The 19,124-nt window shown below is 52.8% G+C and overlaps 1 protein-coding gene across 4 annotated transcripts; it reads right to left on the bottom strand.

Annotated features, from left to right (window-relative positions):
- Positions 1-8,633: 8,633 nt before the first annotated feature.
- On the bottom strand, positions 8,634-17,985 carry LOC125091888 (melanoma-associated antigen 8-like). Of its 4 annotated transcripts, none has more exons than XM_047715998.1 (3): positions 17,886-17,985; positions 10,574-10,652; positions 8,634-10,394 (listed from the first exon to the last, which is right to left on the bottom strand). In XM_047715998.1, exon 3 carries the CDS (start codon positions 10,371-10,373, stop codon positions 9,339-9,341), a length of 1,035 nt encoding a protein of 344 aa, XP_047571954.1. In that variant the 5' UTR covers positions 10,374-10,394; positions 10,574-10,652; positions 17,886-17,985; the 3' UTR covers positions 8,634-9,338. The 4 variants fall into 4 exon arrangements, with proteins under 4 accessions (XP_047571954.1, XP_047571952.1, XP_047571955.1 ...); XM_047715996.1 differs by having other exon boundaries at positions 10,555-10,652; XM_047715999.1 differs by lacking the exon at positions 17,886-17,985 and adding an exon at positions 14,246-14,273.
- Between the last annotated feature and the right edge of the window lie 1,139 nt (positions 17,986-19,124).

Below are 19,124 nucleotides of genomic sequence, written 5' to 3' on the forward strand. Positions count from 1 at the left end.
CCTGAGCTGAAGGCAGAGGCTTTAACCCACTGAGCCACCCAGGTGCCCCGAAAACCATACAATTTTTAAAGAAAACATAGGAGAAAATCTTATGACCTGGAGTTAGACTTCCTAAAAATTAAAACTTTTGCTCTGAGAAAAACAGAATAAAAAATGAAGCTACAGACTATTAGAAAGTATTTGCAAATCATATATCCAACAACAGACTTGTATCCAGAATACATAGAAGTTTTTCAAAAGTCAAAAATTGGAAAACAAATGACACATTTTTACATTTTTTGCATGGTGTTTGAATTGTCTTTTTAAAAAATTCAATTAGCCAACATATCATTAGTTTCAGATATAGAGTTCAATAATTCATCAGTTGCATATAACACCCAGTGCTCATCACATCACATGCCCTCCTTAATGCCCATCACCCAATTACCCCATCTCCCCCACCTCCCCTCCAGCAACCCTCAGTTTGTTTCCTAGAGTTAAGAGTCTCTCATGGTTTGTCTCCCTCTCTGATTTCTTTCCATTCTGTTTTCCCCTCCCTTCCCCTATGATCCTCTGAGCTGTTTCTTACAGTCCACATATGAGTGTAACCATATGATAATTGTCTTTCTCTGACTGACTCATTTCACTTAGCATAATACCGTCCAGTTCCATCCAGGTTGATGTAAATGGTAAGTATTCATCCCTTCTGATGACTGAGTAATATTCCTTTGTATATATATAACATATCTTCTTTATCTATTCATCTGTCAGTGGACATCTTGGCTTTTAAAAATGAGCGAATGATCTTGATAAACACATCACCAAAGTGGGCATATGGGTGACAAATATGCACATGGAAATTGTTCTACATCAATGAAGAGAAATGCAAATTAAAATCAAGATGAGGTAATACAACACACATTTGAGAGTGACTAAAATTTTCAAAATTACTGACTTTACTAAATGTTAGCAAGGATAAACAGCAACTTGAACTCTCATATATTACTGGCCAGAATGTAAAATCCTACAGCCTCTGTGGAAAATGATTTGGTCATTTCTTCTAAACAGACATACACTACATGACTCAGGAATGCCACTCTTGGAAGAAATAAAACCTATGTTCACAGAAAAACATACCTGTGAATGTTATGGCAGCTCTACTCATATTTGTCAAAATCTGTTTGTTTTTACCCAAATGTCCTTCTATAGGTGAATGGATAAACAAACTGTGGTGCACCCACACAATGGTACAAAAAAGTAATGAACTATTGATATATACAACAACTTGAATGAACCTCAAATGCAATTTCCTGAGAGAAAAAATACTGTCTCGATAAATTACATGCTCTGTTCTTCCATTTCTATAACATTTTTGAAAAAGACAAAACTACAATGATAGAAAACACATGAGTGGTTGTGTAAGTTAGGTGTTGGGGGAAATCATGACTATAAATGAATAGTATATGAGAGGTTTTTTTTTGGGGGGAGCATGATGAAACAGTTTTGTAGCTCAGTTGTGGTTACCTGAATCCATACATCACTTTCAGCTGTATACCAAAAGAAAAAAGTAATTTACTGTTTGAAAATTAAAAAATAAGAAATATAGAAAGCTAGAGTGACTATATTAATATCAGAAAAAAGTTGACTTTATAAGAAGGAGATTTACCACAGATAAAAAGGAACATCTCATAATGATAAAAGAGTCAATTCACCAAGAAAATACAACAATTCTGTGTTTTCACCTAAAAGCAGAACTTCAAAATATAAGAAACAGAATCTGATCTAGCTGAAAGAAGAAATAGTCACATCTGCAATTACATTTGAAGACTCAACACTCCTCTCTGGGTAAATTACAGAAATAAACAAAACATCTTTGCAATGTTCTGGGGAAGCAGAAGCAATGGGTAGAAATAAAATGAGCCAACCTCCATACTCTTGTTGAGGGTGCTTGAATGTGATTGGAGGATATGTTTAAAAGAAGGAAGGCATGGGCAAGAAGGTAAAGAAGGCCCACTGTTTTTTTTTGGAGTAGGGAGCTACCTGGTAAAGCACCAGTAAGGGACTCTTTTCAAATGAGAATTTAAGGCAGGTTTGGAAAGAAGAGAAAGGGATGGTGGGTTAGAGGGAGGGCAGCCAATTCCATGCTGAGAATAGAGAATAGTCAAGTGGGTAGAAAGATAATGTGTTCCAGTGTGTGTCTGGGTTGGAGTGGGAGTGGGGGGAGATGGGCAATGAAGAGTCTGGAAAATAATGGGATGATAAGCTATGCTGAGAGCATAGAGGTTAGGGAACCATTTGCTGCTGGCAGTGCTGGAAACCCAGACAGAGAAAGTAGTATTGGAGTCCACACAGACAGTTGTCTGTGCAGGAGCATGAAGGAGTCCATGTCTGAAGAAGGGGCGTCTAGCACACAGATTTCGCATCTGTGATCAGGAAGACCCCAGCATTCTGTGACTGGGTGTCAGGGTCCACTTCTTTGAGGGGTTAGGCAGGATTTTAGGATTATAGTCCTCACTTCAACAGTTCAGCCAGAGTGCTCTGCCTTCTTCATGTTGATGGAGTGGATTTCTGTTGAAGGCTTCAGTGGAAATAAGAGGTCCTACACCTAAAATTTTGATGACCACTGTCCACTAGATAAATGACACATCATGGAATCCCATCCTCTCGATACCTGTGTTGAAGGGTACCTCCAGACCCCTGACCTCTTTATCATGAACAACTTTTGTTATTGAAGAGCTGCTAACTGCCTAAAACTCACACACTAGGTTTGAAAAGATAGTGTCTGGATATTGTGGGAGGCAGAGAGTAAGCTCAGTTTTGCCAAAGGCTGTCAAGAGTAAGTGATCTGACACAGCAGATGTGGAATTGAAAGGTCATTATTATAACTGCATATATGAGCGACAAATGCACAGAATATTTTATAAAAACTTTATGTAATTGATTTTCTGGTTGAATATTTCTCCCATTAAAGTCCTTCCTAAATTTAATATGTGCCTTTAGTTTCCAACTGTGTTTGCTGGAGAGAAGATGGCCTGCTATAGCATGTAGGCCACAATTCATGCAACACTTTTTTAAAGCTAAACATATGGTCTCAATTTACCCCTAATGATGCAGCCTAAAAATGCCCAGCACAAGCTCTTATGTTAGACCCATTTTTCCTACTACCCACTGGACAGCCCCACCTGGACAGCTGGCAAAAGCTCACTGCTTACATGACTTACACTGACTGCATCCTCCACACCTTTCTTCATTAACTCCCTACCACTTCTTCCTCCCTGATCCTCAATTTCAGATGAGAGGAAAAGCTTCTACCAAGTGAGAAACCTCAGAATTCAGGGTCATTATAGACTACCCACCATCTCAAAGTTCCTAACTTCCTAAAACTCCTTCACATCACATCTTTCACCATCCTCCCACTCAAGCTGAATTAAGTGTTTTGTCATGTTATTTTGTTTACTTTTGATATTTTTTCTCAGCATATGTTCAATAAATGTTTGCTGGATGAATCAATCAAGTTGCTGGGGGGTGCCATTCAGTAATTCAAAATGTGGAGCCTGCCACTGCCTGGGCCTTCCACCTCCTGGGATGAAACCCACAGTTCCCCAACTGCTCACACAACTTCAGAATTCCCATGGGAAACTATTATTGAGGGTGTTACTATGGACATCTCCTCCCCAGGTCCAAACACCATCTTGGAGTTGGGGATGTTCTCAGCAGGGTGGTCCATGGTGCTTCCTTCCTAGGAAACATGGTCTGCCTATCAGGAGATTCCCCAAGCCTGTTCATGCTCCTCGTCCTTCACTGGAGGCCACACTTTCTCGTCAGTTGAGTAAGAAAAAGTGCCATGTCCACAGGTTTTCCACCTACCCTGTAAACTGGTGGCAACACAGGCCAGCTATCATAGCCACAGGATAGATACCCACCCCCACTATCCCACGACCTCTGGAGCCCTGGAAGGCAGTCTGAACCAGGGACACCATTTGGGCAGCTTTCGAGCATGTCTAGGCCCAGCGTTTTACCTGCAGAGTCTGAGGTGATTAGTGCCAGTGCTTTCTCCTTCCGATTTTACCCTCCTTGCAGCTAGCAGCATGCTCCCTTCCACTGCTCCTGGGTATTCCTGGCCTATCTCAGCTGTCTTTTCTTGGTCACTAACCCCTCCCTCACATAGCCCTACCCTCTATGTGGGGTTTCACTGCACCCAGAGGGAAAGACCCCACCTCCAGCCGGCATCATGACAGCTCCGAGGCCTGGAACCTTGGCAAGGATGCCCTGGACCGCTAGAGTAGTCAAGAGATGTCGTTTGCTTGAATTCAGGGGCAGGGAGCCAGGCGTACTCCTCCTGACAGAAGTAGGGGAACCCTACGGTAGTGGGGTGTCTGGCCTGCTGCTGATCCATTCATCCAACAGACCTCCCCTGTCAGACCTTCCCGCAACTTCCAGCTGGTGATAATGATTCAGAGACTTCCCCAGCCCATCCATGTTCTTTCTTCTGAATCCCTCCACCTCCCCACCTTCTCTCCTTCTGGCCCTTTCCCCCCTAAGCTGAACTCTAGATTCGGAGCCCTGACTGCCAGCCTGCCTGGGGCTCTCTGCACTTGGTTTTGTACTTGTTTTTTTGTCACGGACTCTGGCCATCACTTTCCCAGGATGCTCTCAATGCCCTCACTAGCTGAGGGAGTCCTGGCTGGTCTCCTCCACTGGCTGCTGGTCATTCTGGCCAAATCCTTCCTTCTCAAAGTAAAGGGGGAAATGTCTTATTGATATTGGAGAATCTTAAATCATTTCCAAGTTTTATGAGAATGCAAACTGGCATAACAATTTTGGAATAAAATTTCAGATGTATTTATGAAATGTTAAACTATTCACCCTCTCCACTCTAACTCAATGTCTATGTTTGTATGTATATATTATTAGAAAATATAGGCGTGTGTGGTTGGCTCAGTCAGTTAAGTGTCTGCCTTTCGCTCAGGTCATGATCCCAAGGCCTTGGGATCGAGTCCCACGTCGGGTTCCCTGCTCAGTGGGGAGCCTGCTTCTCTCTCTGCTTGCCATTCCCTTTGCTTGTGCTCTCTCACACTCTCTCTGTCAAATATATAAAATCTTAAAAAAAGAAAACATTCATGTCTACCCAAGGATTCATATTCAAAGATGATATTTCATTTTATTAATCATACAGCAAAGGTAAAACAACTTATGTTTCCGCCAGGAAAAAAATTGTTTATGTGATTAATTATGGTATATACTGACTTTAACATTCCAGGGAGTAGTTTCAAAAGTGAGGTAGATCTATATGCGCTCTCACGGGAAGATCCTGCATCCATTTTATTAAGAGACAAAAGCTAGTGGCCTTGGTTGAATAAAAACAATACATTTTTAGAGCATATCTAAGAAAAAACCATAGTCATCTTTAAAATAACACATACTAGGGGTGCATGAGTGGCTCAGCCGGTTAAGCGTCCAACTCTTGATTTCTGTTCAGGTCATGATCTTAGGGTCCTGAGACTGAGTGCCAAGTTGGGCTCTGTGATGAACATGGAGCCTTGAGAGTGTCTCTTGAGAGTGTCTCTCTCTCTCTCTCTTCCTTTGCCCCTCCCTCCACTCATACACACACTCTATCTCAAAAATTTTTTAAAAAAATTAAAATAACACACTAGATTGTTCATTACGGTGACTTCTGAGGAGGAAGCTGAATCGTGGAGGAACTTTGAAAAGGGGATATTGTGATTTATCTGTATTTTTGGAACTTTTTTGCAATAGGAAGATATGTACTACTACCTTCGTAAGTAAGATTTCTAGATAAGCCTAACAACAAAAAAGCAGCCATGTGAAAGTGACTGCTAACTGATGTAACAAATCCTGATGTTTGAAGGGCTAACACAACAGAAGTGAATATTTTTTAAAGCTTTTAAAAATTTATTTATTTGACAGAGAGAGAGATCACAAGTAGGCATAGAGTCAGGCAGAGAGAGAGGGGGAAGCAGGCTCCCTGCTGAACCGAGAGCCCGATGCAGGGCTCCATCCCAGGACCCTGGGATTGTGACCTGAGCCGAAGGCAGAGACTTAACCCACTGAGCCACTCAGCTGCCCCCAGAAGTGAATTTTTGTGCACATAAATTCTGATACAGTTTGGTAGGGGTCCTCTTCTTTTCCTAGACCCTGGGTCCAGGTTGTTTTCATCTTGTGGCTCCCCATCTCAACGTGGGGTCACCAATTTGCTGGTGAATCAAGGGAGACAGCATGGAACTGACAAGACTGTCTCTCAAATGCCTGGATGTGAGAAACAGTGCTTCTGCTCACATCTCCATGGCAAAGGGTCATCACACAACCCTCCCTAACTACAAGCAGACTGGCAAGGTAGTGTCCCCTGTGTTCTGGAGGGAAAGCAAGACACACTATGGATGAATATTTAAGTTTCTCCCATGTATTGTCACACAGTAGGTGCTTAACCAAATGCAACTATTATAATTTGTTATGACGACTGACTTCATTGCTGGAAGGAGTTTCTGAGGTCGGATTTGCCTTGGAATTCTTTGGGCTTTTCAAGCACCTCCTGTGTGACCAATACTTTCAAATACAGGATGGCATCTAATTTTCAAATGATTCTGTAATCCCAGCAGGGACTGCATTTAGTGGCCAGGAGACTACAACAGAGAGTAAGGTTCTATGTTGGGGGAGAGAAGGTGCTCCCTAGCTGTTCCATGGGGATCGGCGATGAGCACACTAGCAGGCCAGGTTCAAGAGTTAGGCAAAAGAGCACATAGGGGAATACCAGGGAAAGGCTGCTGTAATTTGGGGAAGTGCTAAGTCTGGAAAAAATGCCAGCGCCTGGGCAGTCAGTTCTCAAAGAACTCTGGGGCTCAGGCAGAAGAACTCTAGGTTATTAAAGCCCACAGACAGTACCCAAATCCTGTTTGATTCTCATTGTCACCTTCCTTCTTTAGCCCAGGTTTTAGTACCTTCACACAGCATCCTTCTTTTTGTCACTTGGGAGATACCATGCTGTACTCAGGAATGATGTAGGACTCAATGTTGTCCGTGGGCTGCGGTGGGTGGGAACAGCATAGACTCTACATGAATTCAGGCGAGGGTTCTAGTCTCTGCCCTGTCACTCACTAGCCACGGGATCCTGGGAAAATGACCAAGTCCCGCTAGCCTCAGGTTCTTTGTTTGTGAAGTGAGTGGGTTTGATAAGCGCCATCTTGTAGGACTGCAGGAATGGATGTAATATATGGAAAGCACCTTGCACAGTGCCTGGAACATATTGGAACTTTGATGAATGGAAGTGATTTTTTTTTTTAAAGATTTTATTTATTTACCTGACAGACAGAGATCACAAGTAGGCAGAGAGGCAGGCAGAGAGAGAGAGGCAGGCAGAGAGAGAGAGAGGAGGAAGCAGGCTCCCCGTGGAGCAGAGAGCCCGATGCGGGGCTCGATCCCAGGACCCTGGGATCATGACCCAAGCCGAAGGCAGACGCTTTAACCCACTGAGCCACCCAGGCGCCCCTGGAAGTGATTTTGAATGTTGTTTTGATCCCAGAACCTTACTCTCTTTTCTCTGGGATATTTTTTTGTTATCCAGGTCACGTTAAGAGAATGTGCAGTTCAATAGGACATGGGATAGCTAATTAGCCAAAGAGGGCGCTACATAAATAAAACTCAATCCATTTTCTAAATCAGAGGATATGTGTGGGATATATGAGAATATGTGTGGAATTCAGCTGTAAGGGAGTTGTCCCAGCTGGCTACAATACAAAGCTCCTATAATTTGAGTCAAAAACCAGCTCCTTCCCTCCCTCCCAGCTGCTCTTCCACCCAAACCATTCCTTTAACTCATTTCTCCCCCACCAAAACCTAGACCTTGCTTACTTACAGCTGTCCAAATTACACCCAAGATAACCAAACTAAAATGTCTTTTTAATGCAGTGGGTCCTGGCTTTCCATGGTCAGGAACAAGAGTGTCAATCTAGAGTCTTCTGGGCTCCACTTCAAAGGAATATCACTGTATTCAAATGATGGATATAAAATACCTACTCTGTGCACTGTGTTGAACTGCACTGGGACAAGAGTGCAGGACACCTTCCTTTCCTGCCCCAGGAGGAAATTTCTCTCTAGTTTGTCCATGATCCCAAAGGAACTTCTCAGAGCAATTATCCATTTCAGACTTTGCTCCCACCCCTAAGGCACCCTGTCTCCAAGTAGGGCCACTGTCATCCCCCTTCCCCCGGTTTACAGTGATCAGCTGCACAGAAGGAATCATAATGAGCAGATATCTTGAGCCACCAGGCCAGGGGCATTCCACTGCAGTGCTCTTCCTGGGAGCAGCACCCCCACACCCTTCATCCCCTGGTTCTGTAGGTCTCAGGGCACCCCTCCCTACTTTTCTGCCATGAGTACAGCTGCTAGAGAGTCACCTAAGTGTGGGATGTGTCCTGCTTCTCCTAGTGTCCTCACTGCTCATGCAAAGGGCCTTTCAGAGAGCAGAGCTCAGCCCGTGTCTGGGAATCAGTGAGCCAGAGAGCAGGGCTCCCTCTGTGCTGAGAGGACGTTTCTCCTCCTTTCTTGAAGAACCAAGTGAATACAGGAGCAGACCTCTATGTTACTTTTGCAAAATGACAGTTGAGAAGGAATAAGAAGCAAAAATGAACAATCTTTTATTTCTGTATTTCCTGGCCCCATCACTTGATTCCTCCATTCTTTTGCCTTTCCAAAAAATTCCTAGGCCAATGCCTTGTAATTTCATTCCAGAACCCAAACAAGGAGGGAAGATCTTTTTTGCAAAATGACAGACAAGAAGGAACAAGAAACAAAAACGAACAATCTTTTATTTCCCTATTTCCTGACCCCGTCAATAGACTACTCTGTTCTTTTATGCCAGCGCCCTGTCATTTCCATTCTAGAACCCAAACAAGGAGAGAAGGTCTCCCAGCTTATTTCCAGGACATGACCGAACTCTTAAATCTTGAACTGGGTAATTACAAATGTTGTGGGGTGGATGTCACTCACACACTTAGCCGCTGAAGCTGGTTGAACCTTCCATTCTAAGGAATAACATTTCAGAACTTCCTCAAGAAAACCAAGCTCTGGGTGTGAAGTCACTGTAGAGGACAGCCTCCAGAGAGGTTCCTCCCCCTCCTTTCTTCTCCCAACCCTCCCTGGCCCTGCCCTGCTTTGAACGCACAGGGTGCTCTCTCTCCACACACACACACACACACACACACGCACGCACGCACACACACACACACACACACACACAGACACAGGGAAGAACCATGAAACAATCTCACTTCGTGCCCAGCGCCCCGCAGGACAAGCTGCCGACCCCGCCGGAGCCGGGACCGCACCACAGCCGCCCCTGGGCCTCAGGCCCCCTCTTCCTCATGGCTCACAGCCTCTTCAGAGGGGGCCAGGGAGGGAACCGGCAGCCCGCGATTGACCCGCAGCAAATACTCCAGCACTTGCAACCTGCTGGTTTCCGCGTGGGCCCTGGGACCCCACAGGAACTCGTAGCGGGCAGGGTCACTGCCGGGCACCTGCCGGTACTCCAGGTACCCTTCCTGCACCCAGACATTGGTCAGGAGCTCCCGGGGCTCCCCATAGATGATGTGCTCCTCGCCGGCATACACCCCCATGACCCCCAGCGCTTCCCACACCTCCTCCTCGGGGGCACGGTCGCCCTCCAGGAGGATCACCCCCAGGAGCACCACCAGGAGGCCGGTCTTGGGCGGGCCCTGCTCACCGCTCAGCATCGCATCGCAGGTGAGGCCCAAGATGGTGACCAGGATGTAGAAGTGCTCGCTGGGGTCCACTTCCTTCACATCCACACCAAACACCAGCTGCATGCACTCGGACGCCTGGCCCAGGATCACTGGGAAGTAATCCTGGTAATCCTTGCTGACTATCTCCAGCATCTCCGCCTGGCTGGTTGGCTGCTTGGTGCGAAACTTAAGGAGCAGGAACTCCACCAGGTCAGCCACTTTCATGTGGAGTTTCTCCTGGAGAAAGAGCTGAGTGACTTCCAGCTCCTCCCAGGTGCTCAACCCGCCCTCATCTGAGCTGCTGGAGCCCTGGTCGGGCTGGCTCCCAGCAGTGGTTGCCATGGCAGTGGGGGAGGGGCAGGCATGCTGAAGGCTCTGAGGAGGGCTCAGGAACCCAGCCTCAGACCTGTCGTCCACGGGAATCAGGAACAGGGCAGAGCAGGAGGAGGAAGGGGAAGAGGAGAAGGAAGTACTAGTATTGGAGGAAGAAGAGGGACAGGAGGAAGAGGAGGAGGAAGAGGAGGAAGGAGACTGGATCTCCTCCTCTTCAGCCCCAGACAGCTGTGCATTCACCAGGCCCTGGGCCTCTCCTGGGTCTTCCTCCAGCTTCCAGAGCTCACTCCTCTGACCCAGGGGCATGGCGTTCGCGTTGGGCTGAACCTGAAAAGAGATGTGGGATGGCCTCTCAGGGTACAGCCCAGCCAACAGAGGCCTGACGTCGCAGAGCTGACAGTGGGCTGCGTTGGCTTGGATGCCAAGGGGTTCCCTCTGTGTTGGGATGGGAGAGCCCCTGGCTCCATGCTCGTAGCATGTACCTTACCTCAACAGCTGGCACTCACCTTCTCCTCTTCTGCTCTGTGACCTCAGGGACTCTTGCCTCACACCGAGGCAAGAGTCAACTCCTAGTTCTTGAAGCCCCTGGAGGAGAAAAGGAGGAGGAACCTCAGAGTGCAGACTGTGAGCATGGCCCTGGGCCCCCAGTGCACACAGGAGGGCTGGGTCGGACTCTGTGAGGTTGTTGCCAGGCAGGCTGGGTGGTCCCCTCCTTGGCCTCTCAGGGGACTGCTCTTTCCCTTGGTGGGTCCTTCCCCCGCCCCCACACCCTGCAGGCCTGAACCCAAAGGGACCCAGCAAGACCACGCAGCCCTGAGACTCCACCGAAGGTAAGCGAGGGGGCCCACATCTAGCCACGCCTGCCAAGGTCTACAGGGCTTGTCATGGATCTCCAAGGATGGCCAAGCTTGTGGTTCCATCTGTGCTGGGATAGGTATACCTCTCCGTCTATACCCTGACCCCACAGGCGACCTGGGAAAATTACTCTGTTGACCTGAGGACACCGTTCTGGTGCCGAGGCCTCATCTCTGGGAGAAACCAGAAGGAAAATTCAGGAGACATCACTAGGCCCACCAATCCCCCGTCTCCCCACGGCTGACAGAAGTGGGAGGGTAGGCTTGGGCCCTAGGGATCCTGCTGTGGGAGTCATCTCCTCATTTCTCACCTCCACCTCCTGCTAGGGCCAGTACCAGGGCCCCTGCCTCTTCCACTGACCACAGTCCAGACCCTCAGGCACAGGCCCTCCCCTCCCAGAGCCCAGGGATCTGGGGACCAAGAGGGGCTGCGCCTGGCAGACCCGGCCAGGGTTCTCAGGGCGGTCAGGGAGAGCTGGCCAGATTTCTGGGCCATCCCCTCCTTGTCCCAAGGGGTGGGTTGGGAGCCCTCGCTCCTGCCTCGGGGGTCCCCACATTGACTCTTGCCAGGACCAGGGCCTCCTGTGTGTCTGCCAGGTGGGCTTCCTCGGATGACCCGACTCCGACCGACCTCTCCCAGCATGGCCCTCGCCTCCCTGAGAGCTCCCAGAGGAGGGTGAGGAGCCACCACGCCCATGTCCGAGGGTCCATCCCCCACCGTCCGCTTCCAGCAAGATCCCAAAGGGCTGGCGGTGGGGACCGACCCCTCTGTCCTGGGATGGGGATGCCCTCAGGCTCCCGGGAGGCTAATCCTCCTTCCTGCCAGGGCCGGCCCTTCCACCCAGCCCCCGACCTGAGATAGAGGCCAGGTGCCCCTCAGCCCGAGACCTCACTCCCCGAGGTCTCCCCACCTTCCAGCCCATGAGACAAGTGAGCATGCCTGCCACTTTGGGCCACCGCTGACCGATCCTCCCTGGGCTGCCAACAGGGCAAGGCCGGACTCCGGGGCACTGGCTTCTTTGCTGAGAGGGGAGGACCGGGTCCGGCCAGTCCTCCCCCAGGGTCCTCATCCTCACTCCCAGAAGGACCTGTGACCCTCCTCCCCACCCCGTGCTCCACACTCACACCCTCACGCACACAAGCCCACCACACCCCAGGCCCTGTTCCTTCTCACCACAGCCCGCAGTCTCTCACACCCGGATGTGGACATCAGGACAGGCATGTGCTCCTCCTACACTGGGGCCTCCTCTCCGAATTGAACGTGCTGGGGACCAGGATGCCTCAGTCCTCCCTCTGGTCCTCACCTTCCAACACAGCAGGCCCGCCGTCCGCCCGGGAGATCTTGAAGCCTGACGCTCCCACCCAGACCCCCGGGTCTGGGAGACTTGGTGGGAATGCAGGGCTCGCCCTATGCGGTCATCTGTCCCTGGGGCCTCCTGGGACCAAATCTGGTCTCTGTCCCCAATCCTGCAGTCCTCCTTGCAGTCCTCGCCTTTCCCCCCAGCAACACACGGCCCATCTCCCCCCTTACGCATTCTTGAGTGGCTGCTCCATCCTTGTGACCACCGGTCCTCAGAGGCCCTGAGGCTGAAGTGGCCATGCACGGCGTGGGATCGCCCACCCCAGGAGCCTCCCGTGGCTGAACCAAGGCGCGGTCCAGCGGGCTCCCTGGGGACTCCCTCAGGTCCTCTCGCCTCGAGCCCTAGCGGGTCCCGGGCCTCTCCTGTCTGCTGTCCCGGGGCCGGTGCTCCCACACCAAGGCTATCGCTCCCCTCAGCCCACTGGCTCAAGTCTGTGACCACGATGTGCAGCGGCGAAGCCCAAGATTTCCCAGGGCTGACCGCGGGGGCTGAGATGGGGCATCCAGGTCTCTCGGGCCTTCTTCCCCTTTCCAACGGGGCTCCCTGGTGCCTATGCCTTTGTCTACTGTACTGCCTGTGGATCGACTCCTGGACACCAGCGCATCCAGCATCTGGGAGACCCAGGTGGACAAGTGGGGGACACACACACACACGAACACAAATGGGGGGGTCTGTGTCCTACACTCACATTTCTAGGGACTGACTCTGGTTTGGAGTGAAGGGGTCCTCAGTCCTCCCTCTGTATCCTCACCGTGAAGCCCAGCAGGACCTGGGCCGTCCCCTCTGCCCCACTGAGCACCAGTGCCTACTGCCAAGGTTCCCAGTGTCTCTGAGTCCAGGATACAAAGTCTGGACTCACCACCTGCTCCCATCCCCCCGCCCCCCGAAGACATTCCCTGACTGACTCTGGGTTGGGGTCCAGGGTCCCTCAGTCCTCCATCTGCATGATCACTGTGAAGCCCAGCAGGGCCTGCGCCCGCCCCTCTGCCCATCTGAAGGAGACCCTGCTCCTTGCACCAAGGCTTCCAGTCCCGCCGGAGACCTGGATATGCCAGTCCCGCCACACTGTACACGTGTCGCCATCCCGCCCGGTGGCCCTTCTGGAATGACCACGGGGTCCGACCTCGGTGAGGTCCCCTCTGTCCTCCCTCAGGGTTCATACATTGAATCCCATTCGCAACTGAGCACTCCCTTCTGAGGACCAGAGATGGGCTCCTTACACCAGGCCCTTCCTTACTCAGAGACCCGGATGCGGAAGTATGGACTCGCCACATCCCCCACTTACATCCCCCACCAAGGACCTTTGCTGACTGACTCTAGGCTGGGCTCCAGGGTCCCTCAATCCTCCTACATCCTCACCATAAAAACCAGGAAGACCTTCGCCCGCCCCTCTGCCCGCTTGAGGGAGGCCCTGCTCCTTCTGCCAAAGCCCACAATCACTAGAGAAACCGCGATGTGCCGAGCCACCCCAGGGGTTACGAGTCCCCATCCCAGGCAGGTGCATTTCTGGACTGGCCCTGGAGACCCAATTCTGTGAGGTCCCCTCTGTCCTGCCTCAGGGTTCATACCTTGAATCACAGTCCCCCTCCCTTCGGACGACCTGAGATCTGCTCCTTACACCAGGCCCGTCGTCACTCAGAGACCCGGATGCAGAAGTCCGGATTCGCCACGTGCTCCCAATCCCCCCCAGGGACCTTCCACGATTGACTCTGAGCTGGGGTCCAGGGTTCCTCAGTCCTCCCTCTGCATGCTCACCGTGAAGCCCAGCAGAACCTGTGCCATCCCCTCTCCCCGCCGAGGGAGGCCCTGTTCCTTCTGCCAAGGTCCCCAATCACTAGAGAAACCCGGATGCGCCAGTCCCACCCTAGGGGATACGAGACCTCTTCCCGCCAGATGCCTTTCTAAACTGACCCTGCAGACCCTATTCTGTGAGTTCCCCTCTGTCCTGCCTCAGAGTTCATACCTTGAATCCCATTCGCGGCTGAGCCCTCCCCTCGGACGACCTGAGATCGGCTCCTTACACCAGGCCCTTCGTCACTCAGAGACCCGGATGCGGAAGTCCGGACTCGCCACGTGCTCCCATCCCCCCACCACGGATCTTCCACGACGGACTCTGAGCTGGTGTCCAGGGTCCCTCAGTCCTCCCTCTGCATCCTCACCGTGAAGCCCAGCATGACCTGTGCCCACCCCTCTGCCCGCCTGAGGGAGGCCCTTCTCCCCCCACCAAGGCTCCCAGTCTCTCCGGAGGCCCAGATGACCCAGTCAGGCCACCGGACCACTTGTCCCCATCCCGCCCGGGGGACTTCCCGGAATGGCCTTGGGAGCCGATGTCGGTGCGGTCCCCTCTGTCCTGCCTCAGAGTTCATACCTTGAATCCCATTCACGCCTGAGCCCTCCCGCAGACGACCTCAGATCGGCTCCTTACACCAGGCCCTTCATCACTCAGAGACCCGGATGCGGAAGTCCGGACTTGCCATGTGCTCCCATCCCCCACCACGGACCTTCCCTGACTGACTCTGGGCTGGAGTCCAGGGTCCCTCAATCCTCCTACATCCTCAGCATAAAACCAAGCAAGACCTTCGCCTGCCCCTCTGCCCCCCTGAGGGAGGCCCTGCCCCTGCTCCTTCTGCCAAACCCCCAATCACTAGAGAAACCGCAATGCGCCAGTCCCACACCAGGGGCTATGAGTCCATTCCACGCAGGTGGGTTTCTAGACTGGACCTGGAGACCCAATTCTGTGAGGTCCCCTCTGTCCTGCCTCAAGGTTCATACCTTGAATCCCATTCGCGGCTGAGCCCTCCCCTCTGAGGACCCGAGATCAGCACCTTATACCAGGTCCTTCATCACTCAGACCTTGGATGCAGAAGTCCGGACTTGCCATGTGCTCCCATCCCCCTCCAAGGACCTTTTGTGACTGAGTCTGGGCTGGGGTCCAGGGTCCCTCAATCCTCCTACATCCTCACCATAAAACCCAGCAAGACCTTTGCCCGCCCCTCTGTCCCCCTGCGTGAGGCCATGATCCTTCTGCCAAAGCCCCCAATCACTAGAGAAACCCCAATGCGCCAGTCCGACCCCAGGAGCTGCGAGTCCCCATTCCACGCAGGTGCATTTCTAGACTGGCCCTGGAGACCCAATTCTGTGAGGTCCCCTCTGTCCTGCCTCAGAATTCATACCTTGAATCCCATTCGCGGCTGAGCCCTCCCCTCTGACGACCTGAGTTTGGCACCTTATACCAGGCCCTTTGTCACTCAGAAACCCGGATGCGGAAGTCCAGACTCGCCACGTGTTCCCATCCCCCTCCAGGGACCTTCCAGGACTGAGTCTGGGCTGGGGTCCAGGGTCCCTCAATCCTATATCCTCAGCATAAAACCCAGCAAGATCTTTGCCCGCCCCTCTGTCCCCCTGAGGGAGGCCATGCTCCTTCTGCCAAAGCCCCCAATCACTAGAGAAACGCCGATGCGCCATTCCCACCCCAGGGGCTACGAGTCCCCATTCCATGCAGGTGCATTTCTAGACTGGCTCTGGAGACCCAATTCATTGAGGTCCCCTCTGTCCAGCCTCAGGGTTCATACCTTGAATCACAGTCCCTTCTGAACCCTCCCCTCTGAAGACCTGAGATCTGCTCCTTATACCAGTCCCGTCCTTACTCAGAGACCCGGATGCAGAAGTCCGGACGTGCCACGTGCTCCCATTCCCCACCACTGACCTTCCACTACTGACTCTGTGCTGGGTTCCAGGGTTCCTCAGTCCTCCCTCTGCATGCTCAGTGTGAAGCCCAGCAGAACCTGTACCCCCCACCTCCCCAGGGAGGCCCTGTTCCTTCTGCCAAGTTCTCCAGTCACTAGGGAAACCCGGATGCGCCAGTCCCACCCTAGGGGATACGAGACCTCATCCCGCCCGATGCATTTCTAAACTGACCCTGCAGAGCCAATTCTTTGAGGTCCCCTCTGTCCTGCCTCAGGGTTCATACCTTGAATCCCATTCGCGCCTGAGCCCCCGCTCTGACGACCTGAGATCGGCTCCTTACACCAGGCCCTTCATCTCTCAGAGACCAGGATGCGGACGTCCGGACTTGCCACGTGCTTCCATCCCCCTCCAAGGACCTTTCCTGACTGACTCTGGGCTGGGGTCCAGGGTCCCTCAATTTCTACATCCTCACCATAAAACCCAGCAAGACTTTCGCCCGCCCCTCTGCCCATTTGAGGGAGGCCCTGCTCCTTCTGCCAAAGCCCCCAATCACTAGAGAAACTGCGATGTGCCAGTCCCACCCCAGGGGCTACGAGTCCCCATTCCACGCAGGTGCATTTCTAGACTGGCCTTGGAGACCCAGTTCTGTGAGGTCCCCTCTATCCTGCCTCAGGGTTCATACCTTGAATCACAGTCCCATCTGAGCCCTCCCCTCTGAGGACCTGAGATCTGCTCCTTACACCAGGCCCTTTGTCACTCAGACCCGGATGCGGAAGTCCGGACTCGCCACGGGCTCCCATCCCCCACCACGGACCTTCCACGACTGACTCTGGTCTGGGGTCCAGGGTTCCTCATTCCTCCCTCTGCATGCTCACCGTGAAGCCCAGCAGGACCTGTGCCCTCCTATCCCCACCCCCCCCCCCGCCCCCTGCCCCGGGAGGTCCTATTCCTTCTGCCATGGTCCCCAGTCACTACAGAAACCCAGATGCGCCAGTCCTACCCTAGGGGATACAAGACCTCATCCTGCCCAATGCATTTCTAAACTGAACCTGCGGACCTAATTCTCTGAGGTCCCCTCTGTGCTGCCTCAGGGTTCATACCTTGAATGCCATTTGCGGCCTAGCCCTCCATTCTGACGACCTGAGATCGGCTCCTTACACCAGGCCCTTCGTCACTCAGAGACCCGGATGCCGAAGTCCGGACTTGCCACATGCTCCCATCCCCCACCAAGGACCTTTCATGGCTGACTCTGGGCTGGGGTCCAGGGTCCCTCAATCCTCCTACATCCTCACCATGAAACAAAGCAGGACCTGTGCCCGCCCCTCTACCCCACTGAGGGAGGCCCCGCTCCTTCTGCCAAGGCCCCCAGTGTCTCTGAGACCGGGACGCGCCAGTCCCGACGCCCTGGCCATGTGTCCCCATCCCGCCTGGGGCCTGTCCGGACTGATCCTGGGGCCCGACCTCAGTTTCGACCCCTGTGTCCTGGGCTCCCAACTCCCTCGGTGCTGCCCGTGCTCGGGCCCGACCCCGTCCCCCCTGGACTCCCTGGGCCTCCCTGGGCCGCGGTCTTCCTGACCCGGCATCCTTGCCCTCCGACCAAGCTCCTCAGCCCCCTCGGGCCCCCCAGGCACCTTTCAGCCGATGCGCCCTGTGGCCACCCTCCCCAGGGGCCCCAGGGCCGGTCCGCGGCAGGGCCCGAGGGGCTGCACCAGCTCGGGGAAGGCTGAGCCCCACCGATCTCCCTCAGGTGCCGACACCCACTCCAGGGAGGGCCTGGGCCCGTCCCTCTGGGGACCCGTGTCCCCTGCCCTGGCCCCGGCGGGAAGGGCTCAGCCCGGTGGCGGTGCCAGGGGCCCCCTGGATCCCGGGAGTCCCCCCACGCCCCCCGCTCGGGGCACCCTCAGGGCAGGGTCTACCTGCACGCCTGGCTGCCGGGCCTGGGCTCCTTCCCTCCGCCAACCTGAATCCGGCTTCCCACACGCAGGGCCTCGCCTCTCTCAGGCCTCGGAGGCGGAAGTCGGCGCTCGTCACATCCGGACCCCAGAGGAAGGGGTCCCCTAGGGCTGACAGCACCTTGGGCGGCGATGGGTCCCGGGTGGGCGAGGTGGGAGCAGGGGAGCGGGGAGGAGGGTCCCTCGGTCCCCCCTGGGCGCCTCGCCTGCCCTCTGGCAGCACTGGGCCCCGCTCACCGCAGACCTGAGCCCCAGCGGGATGGTTTTCGGGGCTTGTGCCGCACCTGCTCCCGGGGCCCGGGGTGTCTCAGGGCTGCTGGCAGGGACACAGTGCGCTGGGACATGGGACCCCTCGGCCCTCACCCAGGAGGCCCTCCTCTACCCTTGTGGGACACACGCAGTCACGGGACAGATGCCTGATGTGGACCTGCAGCGCCCGTGACCGTGGGGCAGGGTCGGAGGAGAAGCGTTCCTTCCAAGGGGTCCCTTCGCCAGCGGCCAGACTTCAGCAACAGTCTGAAGATTTTATAAAAACATTTGATTTACTGACGAGGCTGAGCAGCTGCAGGAGGTTTGGGGTTCGGTCCCAGGGTTTTAGGGTTATCCACTGTTGCAGGGTCCGCTGCAGTGAGTTTTCCTTGGTCGTGCTCGTTCATCGTAAGAAACACACTGTCCGCCTCTACCCAGTGTGTGTTCTACATATGTTTATATATGCATGCTTGTTTATGTTATATGTGTATTTATATGTGTGTAAACTATACTTATTTTATGAAACTACATTCTCTTACTCTATGTAATTTACTTTGATAATCTCTCTTCTATTTCTAGTCTGCCCTTTATATTCTATGAAAATAACAAGTTTTGAAAAGTCATTCCTTACCCCTAAGATGATTTCAGGTGGTTATTAGCACAGACTCTGGAGTCAAATGCCTCAATCGCTCCATCTTTCCCTCTGTCCTGATAGTTTGCCAGGTCTATTGGCACGGATGCTCTGAGAACCAGCCTTAGATTTATACCAGGAATTAGGGCAGAAGTTTAAAATCATTTCTCCTACCCATCCTGTCATCTGCATCTATGCAGCTTCCAGTACCTCCCCTCATATCCCTGCCGTTCCTCACACCCCAGCCCCAGACACAGGCACCAGCTCAGCACTATTCATCTCCTGCAGGATTTTCTCCTGTTTTGTTGTTTAAATTTTGTTGT

Source organism: Lutra lutra, chromosome X, assembly GCF_902655055.1.
Source record: "Lutra lutra chromosome X, mLutLut1.2, whole genome shotgun sequence".
NCBI lineage: Eukaryota > Metazoa > Chordata > Mammalia > Carnivora > Mustelidae > Lutra > Lutra lutra.

Coding starts and splice junctions, on each gene's coding strand:
- LOC125091888 (XM_047715998.1), bottom strand. CDS start 10,373: ATGCCCCTGGGTCAGAGGAGTGAGCTCTGGAAGCTGGAGGAAGACCCA.